Source organism: Lepus europaeus, chromosome 7 (assembly GCF_033115175.1).
Source record: "Lepus europaeus isolate LE1 chromosome 7, mLepTim1.pri, whole genome shotgun sequence".
Taxonomy (NCBI): Eukaryota; Metazoa; Chordata; class Mammalia; order Lagomorpha; family Leporidae; genus Lepus; species Lepus europaeus.
The window spans coordinates 32,443,624-32,468,478 of NC_084833.1; the positions used below are offsets into that span (position 1 = coordinate 32,443,624).

The window sequence follows — 24,855 nt, forward strand, 5'->3', positions numbered from 1 at the left end:
TGGCTGACTTAGGATTTGAGGAGCCAAACAGAGGAATCCTTAGGGAACAATCATTAAGTTCTAAACATTTAAGCTCATTTTAATAAATTACATGATTCTTCATTGAAATTGACATTATTAATATAAAGATGTTTGTGGTTGGAATGTTGGTGATCTTAATGTAGTTCTTATCTTGCTCCATATGCTGAAGGCCATGTTATTTCCTTTACAACTAAGAAACACCACCATTGTTATTTTAAATCAGTTTATCTCCATGGAAGGAAAGATTTTATCTGGGCTCTATTTGCAGACCATCAAGGGTTTTTTTCATGGATCCAGTTTTTTTTTTGGATAGGGATACACTAAAAACATTCACTAGTAGGAGATAGTTAAATCACACACCTCCATTAAAGGGAGTATTTTGTAAGCTGCTGGCAATTGTTTATGAAAATAATGACCTAGGAAATCATTCAGAGGAAAAGGCAAGATACAAAGTTTTAAAGAATACTCAAATAGGCTAAAAATAAAAAACAGACTAGCAGCAGTAGTATGAAAATATTGACAAGTCTGTGACTGTAAATTTTTATATACTTTTATTTTGTAAAGTTCCAGTATTTTACTACCTTAAAATGAAAAAGATGGTTTTTTTAAAAACATGCAAGTATGACCCAATGCAGCACCTTGGACGAACGCCAACTTCCAAATACCTCACTACTCTTTCCTGTTTCTTTAACAATGGTGCGCGGAAGCATGAGTAAAAGGCAGTTTTTATAGTTTAGAAATTTTAATTTCCCCTAGTTTTGATAGAAGATACAAAACACAGACATGCATGGAAAGGGAAGGGTAAAGACGACAAACTATTTTATCTGCATTGTTTTAAATATCTTTTAATGCAAGGCCAAGACCTTCTAGAAAACATTTATGGTATCCCTGGAATATATTAGATCTTGAAGAGCTTCTACCGAAGCCTACAAATTCATACTGTTCAGAAGCTCTGGCACCAGAAAACTGTAAACAATTACTGGGAATCAGCTAAGAAATTGGCAGCGTTATCACCTGCTCAAGATTTCAGAGCCTGAACAGTTTGTGAAGCCAGCCTTTTGTGTTATAATTTCAGTGTTATAATTTCAGACTTGATCTTTCCTAGGTGAACACAAAGCCTCTGAGCTCAGCTCCGCTACTAAGCCATTTGCAGGCAATCGAGAGTAAAGACGCCACTGACTTAGCTGCTGCTTCTGGTGAAGAGAAGTGGCAGAGCCTGGTAACAAATCAAATCAATGAAATTGAGAAGTTCCTTGGCTTAGAAAATGACCGTCAGCCTAAAAAAAGAAAAGCAGAAGACCTGATAGAAATTACAACAGATTAAAATAATGCTGGTAAGGCTTCCAGTGGCGACGTGCTGTAGTAACAAATCTGAGGTAGCCTTTACGAATGAAGAGCCACCTACAGCTCTACAGGCCCTCACTTCTGCATTCTGTCCGGTGATGGAATCCTACATCTACTCTGTCACTCAAGAGTTCTTTGAATTTGCACTTTCTCTCTCATTTATCCTTTTCTCAAAGTGTGTGCTGCTCCTTCATATCCTTCCTCACAGAATACAACAAGTGTTATTTCAGACAATCTACTTTCTAGCCTCTGTAGTTGGCGATTTGAGTTAATAAATGCCCAGACTAGTCAAATTTTAGTTTATAATGTTTTACTATGATTTAGGTTTTGTTTTCTCCCAACAGAACAAAATTATATGCATAAAAAAATCAGGTATCAGAAAGACTCAAAAGGCTGTTTTTCACTTTGTTCAAGTTTTGTTTCCAGGCATTGAGTGTATCATACAGTTGTTGCCACTGCTGTTTTCCGAATGTCCGATGTGTGCTATGACTGAAAATTGAAAAATTAAAAACAAAGTATTAGTCAACCTTATTTATCCTGGCAATCTTTTATAGTATTACACAATTGAATCTAGCTAAATAAGCAAAGATAAATATATAAAAATATGTAATTTAGAATTATAAGGTAATTTAAGAATCAGATGCCACTTCTTAAAGCTCTCTACTCTGTTGATCCTAAACCGTCCTTCTCCGGAACAACTATATAAAGCAGACAGAAGTCATTAGTATTCTAGCCAGTGCTCAGCCATTAAATGAAATGTGCTGGAAAATAGGACTCTTTCATTAAATAAGCTAATCACATTCAGTCTGAACTTTAATAAAATTATGATAAATAGCAACTATTTAACTACAAGCAGTGGATAACACTACTCTAGTTCTCTAAACATTTAAGGGAAAGAGCCAGAACCAACTAAGCTGTTCTACAAAACGCTGGGTAGTGTTAAATGCTTACCTGACAACTACTTTTCTCTGAGTCTGATCAATTTTGCAGTAGACCATTTTAGTTCTTACCGCTGAAAAAAAGATGTTGTACATGTAGAAAATTTCCAAGCAAAACCTTATACTGATGACAACATTATTTTGCAAACTGGCTGGCTGACTCTAATAAAGCAATGCAATATGATCTAAACAAGGTCATGTATGTTCCAGGGCTGGTGGGCCAATCTATATTAATATACAGTTTATTAGTTACAGGTATTCTTCCCAGTAAGCTATTACTACTTCATAAGGCTGTTGGAATTTTAAGGTTCATTAACAAGAAACAGGACAGCTTACTAATCTTAACTGTACAATCCCCACCCCACCCCCACATACTCTTTCAAACTGAAAAATCAAGAAAGTTTTTAATGGTTCAAATCACTTTATAATGCAATCGCTGGGGAAAGGTCCCGTTTCTGAACTAATCATAAATTGCTAACGGTTAACATCTGCAGGTTTACTGAGTGTCAGACATTGTGCTCCACCCGCACTCTTTTAATCCTCACAAGCACAAACGAACTACATTCCTGTTTCACAGAGGAAGGCCTGGTCTCAAACCCAGGGCCAACACTAAAATCTGCTCTTCACCACTATGGCAGACTGACTGTAGGCCTTCTTCTATGTCATCTCAAGGAATAGAATGGTATGTATATTTGGTGACTTTTCTAATGTGTATGTCCATGGAATTTTCACTTACTACAAATAAAGAATCTAGTTTTGTAGCATAAGACCTAGTTTCAACGTAAAAATTGTAGGTTTTGGGGAGGGCATTTTGTGGTCAACACACCCGTGGTCCCCTATAGAAATGCCATTCCTGAAGCTCCTAATGTCAGCTTCTTGTCAGTGCAAACCTTGAGAGGCAGCAAGTGATGGTTCAAGCAGTTGTGTACTGTCACCTACGTGGGAAGCTTGGAGTGCCTGGTTGGGGCAAAGCACCAGCTGGTGGTATCATATGGAGAGAGAATCAGTGAATGGGAGCTTACTATGTCTGCCTTTCAAAGAATTTTTTAAAATACTATGTTCACACACACAAGAGGAATTCTAGAAATGAAAATGTTCTAATTTCCTTACCATCAATAACAAATGCTTCAACATCATCAGCTCCAATCTGGAGTTCTTGCTGCATTGTATCAAAAGAAATTTCCTTGTTTTCTACTGCCATTCCCATAAAAGTAAGTAGTCTCATTTTTGCCATATTCTGTTCGTGTAATAGCCCTGAATAAAAAAACAGTGGAGCCTGATGAATACCCATAGTTATTAAAGACCTACATAATGACAACTCTTGAGTTAAACTGTGGATATCATTGTTTGAGCACTTATAAGTTTTGTCAAAATTATTCTGTATATTTTCAGGCTATAAACTGAAGCTAACATAAGTTATAGACTATATAAAACCACTTTACTAGAACTACTTTTTTAAGATTTATTTATTTTTTGACAGGCAGAGTGGACAGTGAGAGAGACAGAGAGAAAGGTCTTCCTTTGCCGTTGGTTCACCCTCCAATGGCCGCTGTGGCCGGCGCACCGCGCTGATCCGACGGCAGGAGCCAGGTGCTTCTCCTGGTCTCCCATGCGGGTGCAGGGCCCAAGCACTTGGGCCATCCTCCACTGCACTCCCAGGCCACAGCAGAGAGCTGGCCAACAGACCTACTTTTTAAAAATTAGTGTAGTGGCCAACTCTGTGGCTCACTAGGCTAATCCTCTGCCAGCGGTGCCGGCACCCCGGGTTCTAGTTCCGATCGGGGCGCTGGATCCTGTCCCAGTTGCCCCTCTTCCAGGCCAGCTCTCTGCTGTGGCCCGGGAGTGCAGTGGAGGATGGCCCAAGTGCTTGGGTCCTGCACCCGCATGGGAGACCAGGAGGAAGCACCTGGCTCCTGGCTTCGGATCAGTGTGGTGCGCCAGCCGCAGCAGCCACTGGGGGGTGAACCAATGGAAAAAGAAAGAACTTTGTCTCTCTAACTCTGCCTGTCCAAAAAAAAAAAAAAAAAATTAGTGTAGTGCCACTGGTCACAGAATGAGCTTTATAAATGCTGTTTTTAGACCCTAGAACTTATTTTTCTATAAGAATATATAATTTACACTTTAGGAAAAAATCTACAACATTTCTTTCATAAGAACATTTTCTATTTAGCCGAGTTGGTCTTCACTCAGAGCTGTTCTTTTTAAATGCAAATGATTCCTCACCAACCCACTACTGGTTCTGTGTCACTATTACTAGTAAATGTGAAGCTTTAAAATACTTCCATAAAAATTTTCCATTTCCCTTCAGGTTACTTCAAACCTAGTACTTGCAAATCAAAACCGTCCAAGTGTGTTTACCACTTAACACTTACAGGCCAGTAAATGTTTTGTACTAGATGAACAGGATCATTAACAGTGATTGTTCTTTATAAGGCAAAGGTAGAAAAATTATACAACTCCAATTCTCCCTTAGAGTTTGAAATGGAACATACTGTTACAATTATTTAGTTCACAGACAATTATTTAGCTTAGAAGGAAACTTAACCAATTACCTAGTTCTAGATTCTTTCAAAGTAAAACTGAGTAAAGAGATTACATCATTGATTTATAGTCACAAAGTAGTAATGCAGGCCTAGAATACAGGTTCACTTAGTAAATAAATGGCTAGAAAAAGAAATTTATAAATCCTAAATATCCAAATTACAACATGGCCCTACACAGAAGCAGAATTTTAACATGCTTGTTTTTATAAGTAATAAGTTGCTATCAAAAGACATTCATAAAATGAATCTAGAATTTTATACTCTTTTCTTTGAAGTTTCAAGTTAATGTAAAACTCAGCATATGATCAATTATGGGCCCTGTAGAAATTCAGAGCCTCAAACTTGTTTTGTTAAAAAGTTATCTCCCTAAGCACTCTATAAAATTTGAAATTTATAATATATTAGTGGAAGATTAGGGAAGCCATTAATATAGTGCATGATCATGTTAATTAGCTGTAATTATGATGCAGGCTTCCTATTTGGCACAGATTCAACAAAAACATGATCATCATAACTCAAATGAATGAGGTACACAAGTAGGTATTGCTAACTGGTTTAATGGAAATCTACAAGCATCAAAAAATCAATTAGTGCACATTAACCCTAATTAACAAATGCAAATTAGATGCTGATTAACTTTCTGAAGCAAGAAGGTAGCAACTGAGTAACACCAGATTACATGTGGACATGTTAGGGCAATTCACTTGACACAAGATAATGCTACTGTTGGCCTAAGTTGTCAGTGTTAATAAAAAAATGCTCCCACAAACTGACACCACCTGTGGAATCTGGACATTTGTAACCAGACTTTGAGCTGCAATAAATGTCTAATAATATCTAAAACCAACACTACCTCCCAAAAGCCTCTTACATAAACAAATTTCTAATTCAACATTATTAATTTGCACAGATGCTCAAGAAACAAAAAGCAAATTAAAGAACTTGATTCTCCGTTGGCAAAATGCAATGTTAGGAAATTTTTTCCCCTACCAGAGAACAGGTATTAAACATTTCAAAACTTCGGTAACATTCCCAGTTTCTGTGGGCACATGTGAGGTTACTTCAAAATGTTCGTGGAAAACAAGAATGCAGTGTTCATTTTGGTGCATTTCTGAAAGTCATGTACGTTTTTTATGAAGACCCCTCAATCTATTTTACATGTGGAAATTTGCCTCTAAAAACACTTTATTTCAGTAGTGATTTTAAATATGAAATTGAACTAGAAGCCTTTCAGACTCTGAAAATTAAACTCTTAAGCCAGTGAAGTATGAGTTAAAGATCTGAAGGCAGTGGGTGCTTTGTTTCATAAAACTAGACTAACCCTTCAAAGATGAAGTCACAGTGTCATACTTCAATTTTAAAGTTATAAAAAATCTAATTTTATGGAAACATTTATTCATTACTAATATGTCAAAACCTTAATGCAGTAATAAAAAAATGTGCATCATTGAGCAATTTCTGCATTGTCACTGACCCTTGTCTTAAAATGCTGCAATATAGAAAACGCAATTTTAATGCATGCAATAGCTTATGAACTGGTGCTCCTTTGAAACAGTCAATTACACATCAATGGGGGAGTGTCAAAGTGTTAATTACTACTCCTCTTTCCTTGGTGCGTAAATAAAGAGGTTGCTGACATTAACATTCCATCACACAGCTCAAGCCACAAAGCAAATTAACTGGGACAGAATGTGGCTTTCTGGGGTCCAGTGCACCTGGCAAAGCATTCTGCAGACACTCCTGCATCTGCTCTATCTTGGTGTACTTCAAATGCCTTGTGTTCAGAATACTTTAATCTTCCCCAGTTCTAGTGACGGCACAGAATTTACAGGTGACAGGGATTAGTGACTGCCCAAATAAGGACTGAATATAACCAAAGCAGATTACAATTATACTCACCTATCTCAGCCATGGAAGACTAACAATTACACTTTAATGTACTTTGATTATTGCTCAGCAGGAAAACAGAGCACTTTAGTTTTAACTGCAGATTTTCTAAGTTCTCTTTGTAATTTTAGTATGTGAAAAACATGCTCCAGAAGGAAATTAAAATACTGAACATACATGGAGTTTGTACAATCAGGATGAGAGAGATTCAATTTAATTTGGCAAACATTTACTGAACTCAGATGCACTAGACAAAATTCATGCTGTCTTATATAAACTGAAGTTAGGAAAGTTTCTAGTATCATGATACTATCCATTTCAAATCCCCTTAGATCTTATTTAGCAAAGCTGTAGCTGTATATTCTATAACCTTTTAAATTTGGGGGAAGGCATGCATCTCCCAACCATAAAATATACTATCAGAAAATCTTTGTAAGATCTTTAAAATAAAGGGAGCAGTGGCACTGAAAATAAAAATCACCATGCATGTAAGGGATATGATCTTCTACAAAGAAACAATTTTGTAAATAGCTTCACAGAGTGCCTCCACTCATCCTAACGTTAAAAAAAAAAAAAAAAAAAAAGCACTCCAATAGTCACCATTATGATTAAAATAATGAGCAAAATAACTGTACCACAGAGAATTATGATATAGTAGAACTGGAAGGTTCAACAAGCTGTTATGGAGGGATAAAAAGGCACAGGTCATCTGACTTAGTTTCACCTTCTGTTTATCACAAATGCCACTACCTGCACCTTCCTGCCTTCTGATGTCCAATTCACTCTAATCTTTCAACCTGTCCACCTGTTTGCCACTTCTACCATATACCACTCATGATAATCTCCAAATCCACAACCATATTTACTGGATCTCACTGTTCATAATTGTTCTAGAATAGCATGTTCCCATCTCTCTAGCCCTAAGAGAATAAACCCCAAACTTACCAAGTGAATCAATGAAGTCTTTATTATTCTGATAGAACTTGACATATGATGCCAATTTAGCACTGACAAAAATGGTTAAAAGCTAAATAAGAAAAAAAGATACTGTCAATATATAAAACATTTATGCTGAAAATATTAAGGCACTAAAACAATACAACTACATTTCTTTCCATGCAGAAATAAGTATGTTTCATCAAATTACCACTCAAAACTATTTGATCTCACATGACTCACTTTAAAAATGAAATCAGCAGGGGCTGGCACTGCAGTATAAAAGGTAAAGCTACCACATGCATCACTGACATCCCATACAGGCACTGGTTCCTGTCCTGGCTATTCAACTTCTGATCCATCTCCCTGCTGATAGCCTGGAAAAAGCCGAAGATGGCCCAGGTGTTTGGGCCCCTGACACTCACGTGTGAGACCCAGGTGAAATTCCCAGCTTTGGCCTGCCCCAGTGCTGGCCACTGCAGCCATCTGGGGAGTGAACCAGCAGAGAAGGGATCAATCAATCTGTTTCTCCCTCTATCTACAACTCTTCCAAAAAATAAAATGGGGGCTGGCGCTGTGGCATAGTGAGTAAAGCCGTCACCTGTAGTGCTGGCATCCCACATGGGCGCTGGTTCAAGACCCGGCTGCTGCTCCATTTCTGATCTGCTCTCTGCTATGGCCTGGGAAGGCAGTGGAAGATGGCCCAAGTCCTTGGGCCACTGCACCCATGTGGGAAGACCTGGAGGAGGCTCCTGACTCCTGGCTTCTGATCAGCACAGCTCCAGCTGTTGCGGCCAATTGGGGAGTGAACCAGCAGATGGAAGACTTCTCTCTCTCTGCCTCTCCTGTCTCTGTGTAACTCTGACTTTAAAGTAAATAAATAAATCTTTAAAAAAAATTGTTTTGTATCCACACAAAAGTTGGTAATTAATGGCATAGTTCAAATGGAAAATAATTTATACTTTTACTTGAATAGTGTGTTATTTCTAAACATTTTATTTGAGTGTCATGCAAAGATCTCCCATCTGCTGGTTCATTCCCCAAAATGTTCTTAGAAGCTGGGTCTGGTCCAGACCAGAGCCAGGAACTCCATCTGGGTCTCCCATATGGATGGCAGGAACCCAACCACTTGAGCCATCACCTGCTGCTTCCCAAGAGCAGGAAGCTGGAAGCAGGAAGGGGAGCTGGGGCCCATGTACCTAGGAGATAGAGGTTTCTCAAGTGGCATTTCATGTGTTACACTAAATGCCTGCCCCAGCTAGCGACACTAAGAACTACAAGAACTTAGTGTATCATCTAAGTCCATAATGGCCAGGCAAATAAGGACATGAAAGAAAAGGACTATGTCGAGAAAAGCTGGTCCTACTACAATCTGTTCTTGATACAGAAAGCATAAATAGTTCTTATCTTCCCAGATCTCTAACAGTCGTGTTTATTAATGCAGAAGGAGTACAACTTCAGTAAGATTTAGGAAAGCAAACATTTGTCACATCAGAAGCTAAACTACTTACATCATGAATAAGCTCGCCTTCCAAAAACTTCACTGGTTTCAAAGTAAGAAGATGGTCAAAAAGAAATGCATTTGGGTCTTTCAGTGCTCGTACAATACACCTTAATCAGAAAACAAAAAAATCTCAGATACTTGAAATCCTGGCTTTTAACTGACATTTTGCAAATCAAAAAATATATTTAATTCAGTAAAATATCTAAGTACAATATACACAGCATATAACAAGCCACAAGATGGGGTTAAAACAGGCCAATAAATCTATCAGGTACAATATACAAAATGAAATAGCTTTAAAGAAAAACTTGAGCTGGAGAGAAAACACTAAGGTAATCAAACAGCGGCAGCATCTTACCATATGCCAGACACTAACAGCTTTGTGTGCATTATACTTCAATATCCCTTACAACTCAGAATTCTTATGAACATTTACCAATAATGAAGCGTGTTTAGAAGGAACAATTCACTTGCCTAATAGCAAGTGCTTATTAAGGAGGCAGAGGAAGCCTGAAGTCCAAGACCACCACCACCACCACCACCACCACCACCACCACCCTCTATATAACTCCTATCACATATAGGTCTGTGTGAAGCAGTTCCCATTTCAGATTCTTTTTGACAGGCAGAGTGGACAGTGAGAGAGAGAGACAGAGAGAAAGGTCTTCCTTTGTCATTGGTTCACCCTCCAATGGCCGCCGTAGCTGGCGCGCTGCGGCCGGTGCACCGCGCTGATCCGAAGCCAGGAGCCAGGTGCTTCTCCTGGTCTCCCATGGGGTGCAGGGCCCAAGCACTTGGGCCATCCTCCACTGCACTCCCGGGCCACAGCAGAGAGCTGGCCTGGAAAAGGGGCAACCGGGACAGAATCCGGTGCCCCGACCAGGACTAGAACCTGGTGTGCCTGCGCCGCAAGGCAGAGGATTAGCCTGTTGAGCCACAGCGCCGGCCCCATTTCAGATTCTATTCTTATCGTTACTAGTTAAGATCCACGACTGTTACAGTCCTTACTGTCTTTAGCAATGATCTGATTTTTAGCAGGTCACCAACTTTTCACCACCTACATACTTTAATCCTGGCCTAGTGAGGTTTACTTCTTAGGTTGGGATTATTACCCCCATACCAACAGTAATCCATACAGTAACTCAAACTGTAAATATCCCATGGCTATTTCTCATGCAATCTATGGTTCTTCCAATGTCAAATCTTGAATTTTAATACCTACATCAGAATCACCAGGGAACACAGTGAATCAAATGCCTGCAGCTCACTAGTGGTTGCAAACATGACGTTAGCTATGTAACTAAATTCCATAGCTCATCTCTTCACTAGAGCAATGTTTACTGTTACCTGTGGGCATCAACTCGAGCCTGGGAAGCATTGTCCTCTGTGTAACTTCCAAGTAATTCCACCATGACTTTTGAAGCAGCATCACTAAAAAGAAATACTGTTTTAGAAGTTTGAAAATACTGTTACCATCACTCATTCATTTAAAAATATTTACTAAGTGTCAGGTACTGTGCCGATGATACATGTTATATTTTATGGTGACCAAGAGAAATAGTCACCATGCTTTAAAAAAATTATGGAACTTCCCTGAAAAAAAACTAAGAAAAAATAACTGATGAATAAATGCTATGAAGGAAATGAATGGTAAAATGAGGGCTAAACACAGAAAAGAGGTGGCTAGTTTATACATAGTGAGCTTTCAAGAGAAAGCATATACACTGAGACCTAAAGAATTTAACACCTTTTGCATCCTTTTCCTGGTCATGAAAAGAAGTGGAAGTGGGAAGAGGGGATAAAATGACTTTCTAAGCAGAAGAAAGACCATGTAGAAAGGCCCTGAGTGGGTAAAGTAGCTGGTCGCATGTCCCAGAAATTAAGATGGTATGGTCGAAGGTGGAGAGCGAATACTGCCTGCCCCAAAAAACAAGCAGAACGACCCTCAAGAAATCCTTCTAATTAAATTATCAATAAAAATCATGATCCATTTTTCACTGCAGTGAAAAAGGTAAAATAATTTCTTAGAAAGTATTTATCTTGGGGGCTGGTGTTGAGGCATAGCAGGTAAAGCCACCACTTGCGATGCCAGCCTTCCACATAGGCTCTGGTTGGTGTCCCAAGTACTCGGGCCCCTGCCACCCGTGTGGCGATGGGAAGAAGATCCTGGATCCAGCCTGGTCCATAGCCGGCCGTTGTGGCCATGTGGGTAGTGAACCAGTAGATGGAAGATCTCTGTCCCTCCCTCCCTCTCTGTAAATCTTTAATAAATCTTTTTAGAAAATGCCTTTATCTTCATTATTTCTTTTGAACTGATGAATTCCAGACATTTATAGCAAGTTTTTCCACATAAGTTTTTTTTTCTTTCTCTGAAACTACTTTCCCCACACTTGGGTTCAACCCAAATAACATCAATAGGAACTATATACTATATACTATTCATCTTACAAAGTTACCTGCTACTCTAAAGCTTTCAGAGTAAGCTTCACCGAAGTGCACACATGTAATTACAGCAGTCATTCAGTGACAGCCACCAACTCCAACTCTAGGGATGGAACTATAAAAACTCAAAAGAAGACCAAGAAAGCTTGTGTTTTCCACATGGGGAATTCTCTTGTTCCACACTGCAAGCATGGGCACACTGTCCAGTTTTGGCACCCACAGTACAGTGAAGTATCAACTAAGGAAATCTTTAATTTGCTAACTGTAAAATCACTCAGTGCACAGTATCTTACTTCTACAAGGGCCACGTAAGGAGTACTACCCTTTAAAGTGCTCTCATGGATCACCAATATAAATAAAATCACGAAAGGGCCACGCAGAAAGGTTCAGCATCCTTTCCTAACAGAGAAGGCAAATCTCAGGATCTTTACTACTTAAAAATAAACAGATATACATTTTATGTATACTAGAGAAGACAACAGTTAAAAATAAACAGAGCAATAGAAATTTTGTGTTTAAATAAGTATTTTCTGTTTCCTATCATCCACTCACTGCTCTATGTGATAGATAAATGAGCTTCTTGGGAAGGCAATGGTTAACAGAAAGTTTCTTGCTTTCACTGACCCACAACTTCACTTCAGGGTAGTAGTAGTAGAGAGCAGGGGCAGGCAGACCTTCTCTAAAAGGCCAGACAGCAAATACAGCTTTGCAGGCTACATGGTCTCCACTGGATGGGCTCAGCACCGAACAAAAGTGGACACACTGAATTTTCATGAATTGCTCACATGTCATGAAATATTATTCTTCCTTTGCTTGTTTTCCCCATTCACTTTAAAATATAAAAACCATTCTTAGCTTGTGGGTCATACAAAACTAGGTAGCAGCCCCTCCCTGTCTTGACCGGGAAACTGCAGGGCAATTTTTTTACCTGACACAGGTTCAGAGTGTCTAGGGTGTGATAATCAAGAGTAAGTGTCTGGGGAGCGATATGGGTATGTAGGAGAGACACCACGGAGGGAACAGTCCTATGAACAAAGCCAAGTTTTTATAGTACATCACTGCAGCATATAGAACTGATGATTTTTGAGGCTGTGCATAGCAGGTAAAGCAGTGGTGAGCACATCCCATATGGGTGCCAGTTTGAGTCCCAACTGCTCCACTTCCAATCCAGCTCCCTGCTAATGTGCCTGGGAAATGAGTGAAAGATGGCCAAACTCCTTGGGCCTCTGCACCCATGTGGGAGACCTGGAAGAAGCTCCTGTCCTATGGCTTTGGACCAGCCCAGCTCTGGCCTTGTTGCCATTTGGGGAGTGAACCAGCAGATGCGTACGCATGCACGCTCTTTCTCTAACTCTGCCCTTCAAATAAATAAATAAATCTTAAAAAAAAAAAAAAAAAAAATTGGGGCCAGGTTCTAGTCCCAGTTGCTCTTTTTCCAGTCCAGCTCTCTGCTGTGGCCTGGGAAGGCAGTGAAGGATGGCCCAAGTGCTTGGGTGCCTGCACCTGCATGGGAGACCAGGGGGAAGTACCTGGCTCCTGGCTTTGGATTGGCGCAGTGCCGGCCATGTTGGCCATTTGGGGAGTGAACCAGCGGAAGGAAGACCTTTCTCTCTGTCTCTGTCTATATCTCTACCTGTCAAATAAAAAAAAAATTGATGACTTTTATCACATTCACCAAGTCCATGCTACAGCAGTGGGTAAGAACACAGGCTGGAAAGGATTTACATGCCATACAATAAATCTTGTATACTGATAGAAAGCCACAAGGATACATGAGATGACCCAGGGAGAACAGTATAGCATGAGAACAGTATGGAGTTCTAGGTTGACAGAAGTTCCTAGGTTGACATCCTGGGCAATGCCAACATATGAGATACTTCTCAAGGGTGCCAGCCAGGTTGGAGAAAAACAAGGAGAGTGATATCACTAATTCAAGCAAAGGGTTATCTATGAGGGGAGGGGTAACATGCTCACACACCGCTAAAACATCATGACAAGAACTGTAGAGTACTCACTGGACTGCACCTGGTTTTTAAAAATCAAAGGACAAATACTGGAAACCAATTTTCACACCACAAAATGGGAACCCATGGTTCTCAGGCTCATCCCTGCAAAATGCTTTAAATATTTAATCTGAATACCTCTGTGAGGAGCAAACTACCAATTTTTCTTCGTAACATGAACTTTTACCAACGTTTTTTTTTAAAACTAAAAACTCCAGCATCCCATATGGGTGCTGGGTTCTAGTCCCAGTTGCTCCTCTTCCAGTCCAGCTCTCTGCTGTGGCCCGGGGAAGGCAGTGGAGGATGGCCCAAGTGCTTGGGCCCTGCGCCCACATGGGAGACCAGGAAGAAGCACCTGGCTCCTGGCTTCGGATTGGCCGTAGCGGCCATTTGGGGAGTGAACTAACGAAAGGAAGACCTTTCTCTGTCTAACTCTACCTGTCCAAAAAAAACTAAAAACTCCAACCCACTGGTTCACTTCTCAGATGCTCACAATGGCCTGGGCAGAGGGAGGGCCAGTCAGGAGTCAGGAACTATATCCAGGCCTCCCAAGTGGATGGCAGGGACCAATCACCTGAGCTCACCAGAGCCTATCACTGTCACCTCCTAGTGTCTGCACTAGTAGGAAGCTGGAATCAGAAGCCAGAGCCAGAGCTGGAACCTAGGTATTCTAACTGGTGTCCTAGTGTCTAAGCCAAATGCCTGTACCTTCACAACTCCCCTCATATGCATAGCTCTGAAACTTTGAGCCAAAATAAACTTCATTTTTTTTTTTTTTGACAGGCAGAATGGATAGTGAGAGAGAGAGAGAAAGAGACAGAGAGAAAGGTCTTCCTTTTTGCTGTTGGTTCACCCTCCAATGGCCGCTGCGGCCGGCGCATCGCGCTGATCCGAAGTCAGGAGCCAGGTGCTTCTCCTGGTCTCCCATGTGGGTGCAGGGCCCAAGGACTTGGGCCATCCTCCCCTGCCTTGCCAGGCCATAGCAGAGAGCTGGCCTGGAAGAGGGGCAACCGGGATAGAATCTGGCGCCCCAAACGGGACTAGAACCCGAGGTTCCGGCGCCGCAAGGCGGAGGATTAGCCTGTTGAGCCATGGCGCCAGCCAACTTCATTTCTAATTCCAAAATTATTCTTTGGAAATGCAGAGACAGACACAGAACCAGTTTCCCTCACATCTGCTGGTCCCCACAGGCCTGCAACATAAAAGGCTGGGCCAGGTCGCCACCAGGACTTGGGAACTCCATTCAGGTCTCCCACATGGGTGGTGGGACATCACCTGCTTGTCTCCCAAGGAGGGCATTATCGGGAAGCTAAAACCTGGGGTGGAGCCAAGACTCAACCAACGGACCCAATGTGTGGTGTCTTAACCACTACACCAACCCACCCCTTCCACGAACTTCCTTTAGTCCCCATATTATTTTCCAGGAGCTTGCTTTCTTTAAAAGAAAGATCAGTCACATTTAGGAACAGACATTCACATGCCTAGCAGTGTTAGATACTGTCCCAGTAAAAGAGCAAAATCCCTGCTGTCGTTAAACTTTCATACTAGTGGGCAGAGATACCACATGGTATGTATATATGTTAATAAGTGCAAAAGGAAAATAATAAAACATGGATGAGAAAAACAAGGGAGTAGGGGCACTGATGTCTGTACAGGGCAGCAAAGGAAGGCCTTTCTGATCGAGCAGAAAGAAGGGAACAATGCAGATGCCTGGGAGAAGTATTCAAAAGAAGCACCAGTTCGAGTCCCAGCTGCTCCACTTCTGATCCAGCACTCCACTAATGTGCTTGGGAAAGCAGCAGCAGATGGCCCAAGTGCTTGGGCCCTACACCATGTGGTAGAACTCTGGCCACTGCAGCCATTCGGAGAGTGAACCAGAAGATGGAAGAGCTCTTTCTCCTCTTTTTCTCTCTGTAACTCTACCTTTCAAATATATAAATATCTTTAAAAAAAAAAAAAAATCAAAAAAACAAAAACAATCTACCACCAGTGCCAAGGCTGAAGCTGGCTGGCTTTGCTTTTTATTGTGAATGAAACCACTGGAGGGTTCTGAATAGAGGGAGGCATAAACTGATCTTCCATATGAAACAGAACTTTCTAGCAATTTAATACAAATGGCTTGGGGGCCAGCAGTGTGGCATGCCATATGGGTGCTGGTTTGAGTCCCAGCTGCTCCATTTCCAATCCAGCTCTCTGCTATGGCCTGGGAAAGCAGTGGAAGATGGCCCAAATCCTTGGGCCCCTGCACCTTCGTGGAAGACCCAGAAGCAGCTCCTGGCTCTTAGCTTTGGATCAGTGCAGCTCCACCCACCATCTGGGCCATCTGGGGAGTGAACCAGCAGATGGATGACCTCTTTCTGCCTCTGCCTAACTCTGCCTTTCAAATAAATAAATCTTAATATTATAATAATAAATGGTTTGGCGACAAAGACTCAAACAGGGACTGGATAAGAAGCTACTTTTGTATTCATCGTAAGCATTGGTGGTGGTTTAAACCATATGATCACAACACAAATAGTGAAAAGTTGGCCTGACTTCAGATTTATTTAGAACTGACAGATTTGCTGATGGATTCAAAGTGGGAGATCTGCTCCACTTCCCATCCACCTCCCTGCTATTGGCCAGCGAAAAGCAGTGGAAGATGGCGCAAATCCTTGGGCCCCTGCACCTATGTGGGAGGCTCAGATGAAGCTCCTGGCTCCTTCAGCCTGGTCCAGTCCCACCCACTGTGGACTGAATTAGCAGATGCTTCTCTCTCTTTTCCCACCTCCCTCGCTCCCTTTCTCTCTGTAACTGCCTCTCAAATGAATAAATATTTTTTAAAAACCTGAAAACCATCAACATACATATGGCATCCCAAGGCATGAGACTGAATGAGCTCACTGTGATAGCACTAAGTGCCTCCAGACCACTGGGAAGAAGTGTAGATGAACTGTTGAGCTGCAAGACTGGGAAGCACCGCCAGCATTTTTTAGCATGTGATGGCATGGATGCAAAGTGTCTAGCAACAAAAAGAAGCAGCCCATCCAAAGTGCACATGGCCCTCAGCCTCCCCCCAAATCATAAGACACCCCCAAAATTCTACACAAAACAGTAATGAAGAAATGTAATATAGGAGGGTAAGAGTCGGGGAAGATGAGGAGGAACCCACAAATGAGGAGCTGTGTTTGAGGTAGCCAAGAGAAAAGTCACACTAGCCAACTGAAGAAAGTGTTTCAAAAAGGAAGAGTAATCTTCTGTGATAAATGCTGCAAATATTTGCTAGTGTGTTACCATCAGGATGTCTATTACAGTCCATATGCATACTCAAACCCTATCTTGATTTGAGAAGTAGCTTTAGAATATTAGTTACTTCCTTTCTGCAACTTGTGGGTACGAAGCACCAATAAGGAGTCAGTATAGTGCTTTTGAGAGACCATTCACTTAACTCTTGCTATGGTATATTGTTATAACTGTTTTTAAAATTTGTGTTAATTTATAAATTAAGCTCCATAAGAGATTAACATTTTCACAGGTGTGTAGGTATAGGAAAAAAGTCCATAAGAGGGCACTTCAAGAAATTAGTGGGGGTGGGTACTGTGGCACAGTGGGTTAAAGCCCTGGCCTGAAGCGCCAGCATCCCATAGGGGCACCGGTTTGAGACTCAGCTGCTCCACTTCCAATCCAGCTCTCTGCTGTGGCCTGGGAAAGCAGTGGAGGATGGCCCAGGTCCTCAGGCCCCCGCACCCTCGGTGGAGACCGGGAGGAAGCTCCTGGCTTCGGATGGGTGCAGCACCGGCTGTTGCGGCCAATTGGGGAGTGAACCATCGGATGGAAGACCTCTCTCTCTGCCTCTCCTGTCTCTGCATAGCTCTGACTTTCAAATAAATTAAAAATTTAAAAAAAAAAAAATTAGTGAAAAAAATCTAGCATTGAATTTGTTTATCTTGGTATAAAACTTTTCATAAAACATTGAAAATCGCTTTTTGAAAAAAACTATGCATGGATTTTAACATTTTTTGCACCAAAATAAACTGATACTTTATACAATTTTTATTTATTTTTCTTTTAAATTAGATGGATGATCAATCTCTGGCTTTCAATCAGTTCATGCTTCAAATGTCTGCAATAGTCACTAGACCAAACCCAAGAGCCTGAATTCAATCCAGGTCTCCCACATGGTAAGCAGAGACCCAAGTACTCAAGCCATTATCTACTGCCTCCCTGAGTAGTAAGGGAAGTTAGACTGCAGGCAGAGAACCTGTGACTTCAATATGTGATGCAGGAAACCCAAGAAGTGATTTCACTGCACAGTTTTGATTACATTTTTCCACAAACTTTTTGAAGTGCCTTTGAATAGAGTTCAGCATTATCCAGTTTCAGGGGTCTTGGAATGTATTCCCCACGGTATCAGAGGACTACTACAATGTATATACAATGCATCCCTGATATTCCCTATAAAATTTTCAACAACCCTGAGTAAGTACTGCTGTTTCCACTTTGAAGTCGGAAACTAAGGTACAGACATGTAGAAAACAGAAGATATGAATCCCAGTACTCTGACTCCACAGCATGCATATTTAAAGTTTGGATTAAAATATGAATTCTTCCTGAACTATTTTTTATGTCCTCCATTAGAAATGGTCTTTGTTATAAACTTACTTTTACTCAACCTGGCAGTATGCCTGCACCTAACACACAGTATCCACTGCTGTAGGAAGAGATAGGCAAGAACTCAGACTTAACTTCTTTATGACAAAACATTCTAACAAATCTGAACATTTCCTACTGTACGCAGTGGTGCACAAAAATCTTACATCATGTAGCAAAACAGAATCATACTAAGGCTAATGTTGTGGCGCAGCACGTTAAGATGCTGCTTGCAAGGGGCCAAGTGCTGTGGTATAGTGGGTAAAGCTGCTGCCTACAGTGCCGGCATCCCATATGGATGCCGGTTCACATCCCAGCTGCTCCACCTCTGATCCAGCTCTCTGCTATGGTGTGGGAAAGCAGTGGAAGATGGCCCAAGTCCCTGGGCCTCTATACCCGCATGGGAGACAGGAAGAAGCTCCAGGCTCCTGACCGGCCCAGCCCTGGCCATTTGGGGAGTGAACCAGCAGATGAAAGACCTTTCTCTGCCATTCAAAAATAAATCTTAAAAAAAAGATGCCACTTGTGATGCGACCATCCCCTATCAGGGTGCTGGCTTGAGTCCTGACTACCGTACTCCAGAACCAGCTTCCTGTTTGTATGTGCGGGAGAAAATGGCCCAGGTATTTGGGTTCCTGCCACCCTCACAGGAGACGTGAAGTTCCTGGCTCCTGGCTTCTGTCTGGCCCAGATTTGACTGTAGAAGGCATATGAGGAGTGAAACAACAATGCAAGATGTCTGTTTCAAATAAACCTTTAATATGTCTATATATAATTAATCTTGCTGATCCTAATATAGTAAACATTCTAGCTATAAAAACCAGTATAAAATTTGTGTGAAACAACTGAAGACTGATTCTAAAAGTAGTTCACCACTATGTGAAAAAAATTAAACAGCTATATGAAAAGCCAGGATGTTCTTTCAAAAAAAAGAGACAGTATTAATTCTACAAACTGTCAAACCTACTATTTGGCAGGCATCCTAAACCTGAGTAATTTGGGGCATAAACTTTGTTGGGTGAATATGAGCCTTAGAAACCCAAGACGATGCACAAGAACGGAAGGCACTCATGTAGTCCAATCTGCATGGTCTCGTCTCGGGCCCTGTTTACACAAGACTTTGACTGTGGTAACCTGATTGATGGCAACTCCCCACCTTAAACAGAAGGGCTAGCACTACCCTGTACTAAGACATCAAAGCATCATGAAATAACTTAGCCTAATGCTACATACAGCTTTGGGATTAAGAACTGTGCTATTTTTAAAGCAAAAGCAAGTTTTGCTTTTAAAAAAGTTTGACGACGAGAGAAACTACTTTAATCTTTGCAGCTATCTTTAACATAGCAGGTGAAGTTTACAGAATCAGATTTATAGCAACTCTGTGGAGAACAAAGTAGAGCCGAATTACTGGCCCTACTTGTCTTTCAAAACCAACTGCACCTACTTATCCTGCCTGTGAGGTTGTGAGTTCACTGCTTGAGTACCTTTTCTTACAGTCCACGAGTGCCTCATAAAGAAGCCTTAAAAGGGTGTGCTTCTTCTCAGTGGTGAGATTCCAGTCAGAAATCCATTTTCTAACCTGTGACAAGGTTCACAAAGGGAGAACATTAGTAACCGATGAACGTATTCGCGCAATTTCAAACATTCAGAATACACACACATGTATTTGCTGCCTATTTTACCTATAAAACTGTTTCTTATAGCAGAACAACTATCCCACACAGTAACTCACTCACCTGATCCAGCTCAGTTGGAATGTACTGGATGGCCCCACAAGACGCTGCCACTTTAATGAGGCTGCAATACACCGTGTACCTTACAGGAGTATTCTTATCCATTCCATGGAAAAGGTTGCTTAGCCTGGTAAACAAGAAGTAAACCAATGTCTGAGCTCAACCTTGGTTTCCAGATGAGTCACCTGCCATCACAACAAACCTGGGGCAGGTGCTATTAATAAGTCCACATTACAGAGAAGGGAACTGGGCATGGAAACACACTGAGGCTTGCCCAAGGTCACAGCTAGGAGCCACTGCTGACAGTCAAGCTCCAACACTTCCTGCACCTGATCATTTCCAAAGCCAATGACATGAAGATACTCCCCTGAAGAGCCACGCCGCTTTTAGTTAACTCACAGCTGCAGTCTCAGAGACGGGCGTTCCCCTTCCCGAAACTTGACCAGCTTTTCACACAGGCTTTCAATCAAAGCTTCTTGCTTGTCTGGTTCCAGGATCAAAAGCAGGGATACCACGCTGTTCATCACACTTTCAACATCTATCCAAGTATTAATAACACAGTCAGCAGTGATGCTATAATATCCAATATATCTAGTTAAAAATGTTATTTCCAGTGTTTCAATGCAATGAAGATCATTAAATACAAGATACATTAAAAAGCAGTTCTAGAGCCCACATTTCCTTCAATAGAGAACAGCAAAAAAATAGTACACATGAATTCAAATTAACCTACCTCCATTACATAGTTAAGGTAAGGAAAGCATTTTTGTGCATTATACTAAAGAGAATTGTAATCTAAAATTTGCTTTCCAACCAGTGAAGCAGACGACTGGTTTGCATGTCCATATACACACACTTTCAGTGGCATTACGTTCAGTCATTTGGAAGTTAGTGGTGAGGTTTTATCGGGGGTTGCTGTCTCAGCTGATGAACTTTGTCCTACATACAGAAAATTATTTACAAATGAAAGCTGTCAACTTTCTAATTTGGTCATTCATTTTCAAGTATTAGAGACATTACTCAATATGCCAATTTTAATTTCAGGATTCAGAATTTTCAAAATTTCTCATCAATAGGGAATCCACCCAATAAGGGCTTTAGGATTCCTTGAAATTAAATCCCATTTCATACTGATCTAAACCTTGTGAGCAGGACAGTTTGAAACTGTCAAGATTTAATGTGTGAAATTAATGACACAGAAATGTTAAGAGGTTTTTCAAAATAGGCTTCCTTCATGGGTCTAACAGATATCTTTGCATATGCAAAGATAAAATTAGTCTTAAAATCTAAAACACAACACAAATTCTAAGAAAATTTGAAAACTAGGTTATGATTAGTAAGAAACAAAAAAGAAACAAACCTTTATCATCTTCCTTCAAACACACATCACAGGCTTCAATGATCTGGGCTAAATCCACATGAAGTCCGCCTTCTGAGTTCTCTTCTGAGATCTCAGCTCCTTTAGATTTCAGATAAGCCCGGAGTTCAGCAGCCTGTTCAATCAAGCAGGGCTGTATTACTCTGCACAGCCTTCATGAAGGAAATACACAATGTGTGTATCTAGAAACCTGATTATGACCACCAAAAGCTCAAACCAAGTCTCTCCTACATGTGGAAAACTAAAATGTACTTTTAACTACCACTTCACTTCAGACTAGAGTGAAGGGCTCCTCCTCCACCAGGCCCAGGGCTCCACATACACCCTGCAGCCCACAGGGATCACTTCCCCAGATTCTCTGGTGTCACCTGCACCTTGCCGGACCTCCAGTATAGATCAAGCCTTTATATAATCCAGGTCCCCCCCCCCCCCCGGGGGATGGGGGAGTACTAGAGGGAAGAAACCAATGTGACTTGGTAAATTCAACTTTTCTGGAAAGTAATGAATCTTTTATTGTTCAAGTGTATATGTAAACACAGCTACTAGAAAAACTAAAGACATTTCCTAAGCAAGAGGGTAATGATATGTTGAGTATTGAGAATCTATTCAAGATAAAGCATTTTGGGGGCTACGAAAAGATAATGCTTGTGCATGCTGCCTTGAATACAATATTTGTGTCAAATTACATCTATGAAACAAATGCCAAATGCAGGCCCAGGCCAGAAAGCCCCTTTGGATATATTAAAGGCACAGGCCCCATACCACGACATCATCCGGACATTTCCTACATAGTACCTACACTTCTCTACCAACATCTTCCTTTGAGAGCTTGGTGTTTACTGTTGCCAAACAGGAATCCAGATGGCTTTTAAGATAACAAAATGAAGAAGTCAAACAGGCAGATGAAAGAATACCACCTGTAAATGTGCAAGTATCACTTTTCTAGATCACACACACACACACACAGGGGGAGACCATGATTTTTAAACCCCATAAGTATGTTTAGAAACCCCACAAAAAATACATTAAAACTGTAGATCCAATAGTGCTATCCTTTCATATAAGAGTTGTATTACAAGCAAGACTCAAAACAAGTATCACCATTATCAGAGACAACAAAAATATGACTGAACGGCCAGGCATGCACCCCAACAGTCAGGACACCCACAACCAGAGTGCCTGCGAGTCCCAGCGACTGCACTTCTGGCCCAGCTGCCTGCTGGCATGCTCCCTGTGTAAAGTAGCAGGAGATGGCACCCTGGCAGCTGCAGGAAACCTGGACTGTGCTCCAGGCTCCTGTCTTTGACCTAGCCCAGTCCTAGCTGTTGCAGGCATTCTGGGAGTGAGTAGACGGATTATCTCTGCCTCCCTCTGCACAGTTCAAATAAAGTAACTTTTTAAAAATACTAGAATGCATGCTTCTTTATGAAGGATTTAAAGGCATTTGTTCACTTCCTAATTTGTAGATGCAAAGTTTGCTTTCCCGGGTCGGTGCTGTGGCGCAGCGGGTTAATGCCCTGACCTGCAGTGCCAGCATCCCATATGGGTGCCAGTTTGAGTTCAAGCTGTTCCACTTCCCATCTAGCTCTCTGCTATGGCCTGGGAAAGCAGAAGATGGCCCAGGTCCTTGGGCCCCTGCACCCATGTGGGACACATGGAAGAAGCTCCTGGCTTTGGATCAGCACAGCTCCGGCTGTCGCAGCCAATTGGGGAGTGAACCAGCGGATGGAGGACGACCTCTCTCTCTGCCTCTCCTCTCTCTGTGTAACTGATTTTCAAATAAAGAAATAAATCTTAAAAAAAAAAGCAAACTTTCCAATAACTATTGAACAGTTTACTGTGTTTATGCCATCCTCACTAGCTAACAAGTGGTTACGGACCAGTACAAGCAACGGAAAGCAAGCACAGGGGAAGAACTGCCCACTTTTCAACTCTAACCAAGCTGAAAATTTGAGCAAAGTTGAACTCTGGAAGGAATCAGGTATTTTCCTGAAAGGAACAGCCGGTGTGAAACGGATGTGTTCTAAGAACAGTAGCAGAGCCTTAAAAGGAGCCACTTAAAATACGATCGATGACAAGAGCTTCCTCCATCAAGTTCCTTACTGTACGTATGTAATTTCTTTTTCAGGAACTTAACAGCCGATGGTTGGCAAAATGCTTGTTTTATTTATTTATTTTTTGGTCTTTCACATCTTCCTTTCTGTGCTCAACTCCTCCTCCCTGCTTTTTCTATCCCCTTCTTACTTTTCAGAGCTGTAGGACTGCATTCCTACCATGAGAGGAAAAAAAAGTCATATCTACAATTCTGGATGTTGGATTAGAATGAAGATATGGAAAACAAAATTTCCACATTCTAGTAGTAGAAAAAAATGACAAGCTTATACTACTTCACAGAGTTGTTAGCTATAAAAAATTAAAGACTATGTAATGGCATCTTGGGTTTAATTCCCACCAACTAAACTTTTATTACTGGGGAAATTGTAAACATCGGCTCTGCACATCAAAGAGCAAACTCCAGTCAATTTAAAAATACCAGAATGGCCCACTAAGCGCTATGCCTTACAGTACATGAGGGGGGAGCGGACACTTGCACAGGGTTACAGAACAATTCCCACTCGTGCACAAGGACGAGTGGAAACACACGGGCCAGCCCTGCCTTGTGACTGCACAACCCGAAATGCATTCTGATCGTCACCACGCGGTGACTTTCGCCGGACTGCTCCTGCGGACTACCGACTCGCCACCTCCCACGGCGGCGGCGGCTGCATTGGAGGACGGAAGCAGACACCGTTCCTAATCAGAAACTGCTCGGCCGCCCGCCCGCGGGTTCGCAGAGTCCCGACGCCGACCTGGAAGCGGGCGGGCGGGCCTCGCCGGCCAGCAGCCCCGGAACGCGTGTCCCCGCCTGCCTCGCCGCCTCTCCACGCCCGCACGTACGGGACCGGCGCCCCGGAGCGGGCTCCGCAGGGCGGCGTCGCGTCCGCCCGGCCCCAGCTCGGCCGCGGTCCCTCACGCCCCCCCACTCCACCCCGGCGGCGCCCGGGAGCACACCTGGTCTTCCTCACTGATGTCGATGAAGGCCGGGACGCTCATGGCGAAGGCCCGGGAACCGCGGACGCTCCACTCGCACAGCACGCCGACCGGAAAAGGGGGCAAAGCCGCGCGGCGGCTCCGCAAACCGCTTCCGGGTCAGCGGGCCGGGTCCTAGTGGGGCGGGGCCGCGGAAGCCAATCCCACGGCGTAGGACAGCCGCGGCTTGGGGGCGTGGCGGGCGCTGGGCGGGGCTCGTGGGCGGGACCTGCTGGGCCTCGTATCCGGGATTCCGCTCTGCGGTGTCACCATCCTGAGCCCTGAGAGTGTAAGCCTGTTGGGCAGTGACAACGACTTGTGCGAGACAAGAACTACCAGGAGCAGCTGCGGGGCCCTGCCTCGGTGTCCACACCGCCCAAGCTGTGGAACCCGCTCCGGGCGGCCCCAAGACAGCCTTCGCGCAGGCC

General features: G+C 42.3%; 2 protein-coding genes across 3 annotated transcripts in view; one reads left to right on the forward strand and one right to left on the reverse strand.

The window, feature by feature from the left end:
* The window catches only part of CCDC73 (coiled-coil domain containing 73), a 142,819-nt gene extending 141,424 nt beyond the window's left edge, over positions 1-1,395 (forward strand). The window contains exon 17 of the mRNA XM_062196348.1: positions 1,127-1,395. Within this exon, the coding sequence (XP_062052332.1) occupies positions 1,127-1,345 (219 nt within the window). The 3' untranslated portion in view covers positions 1,346-1,395. The remainder of the gene's footprint in view (positions 1-1,126) is intronic.
* EIF3M (eukaryotic translation initiation factor 3 subunit M) lies at positions 644-24,523 on the reverse strand. 2 transcript variants are annotated; one of them, XM_062196349.1, is made up of 11 exons: positions 24,410-24,523; positions 21,341-21,473; positions 20,380-20,518; positions 19,984-20,107; positions 19,732-19,826; positions 10,521-10,604; positions 9,181-9,280; positions 7,679-7,760; positions 3,414-3,557; positions 2,317-2,377; positions 645-1,854 (listed from the first exon to the last, which is right to left on the reverse strand). In XM_062196349.1, the coding sequence occupies exons 1-11, from the start codon at positions 24,449-24,451 to the stop codon at positions 1,734-1,736; spliced, it is 1,125 nt and encodes a 374-aa protein (XP_062052333.1). In that variant the 5' UTR covers positions 24,452-24,523; the 3' UTR covers positions 645-1,733. The 2 variants fall into 2 exon arrangements, with proteins under 2 accessions (XP_062052334.1, XP_062052333.1); XM_062196350.1 differs by lacking the exon at positions 10,521-10,604 and having other exon boundaries at positions 644-1,854.
* Positions 24,524-24,855: the final 332 nt, after the last annotated feature.

Excerpts from the sequence above, each read along its gene's own strand:
- EIF3M (XM_062196349.1), bottom strand. The coding sequence starts at position 24,451 with ATGAGCGTCCCGGCCTTCATCGACATCAGTGAGGAAGACCAG. Across the intron at positions 10,605-19,731 it reads CTCGTGGACTGTAAGAAAAG|TGATGCTGCTTCAAAAGTCA; the intron begins GTACTCAAGCAG and ends ATTTCTTTTTAG. Across the intron at positions 3,558-7,678 it reads AGACTTCATTGATTCACTTG|GGCTATTACACGAACAGAAT; the intron begins GTAAGTTTGGGG and ends TTTTTTATTCAG.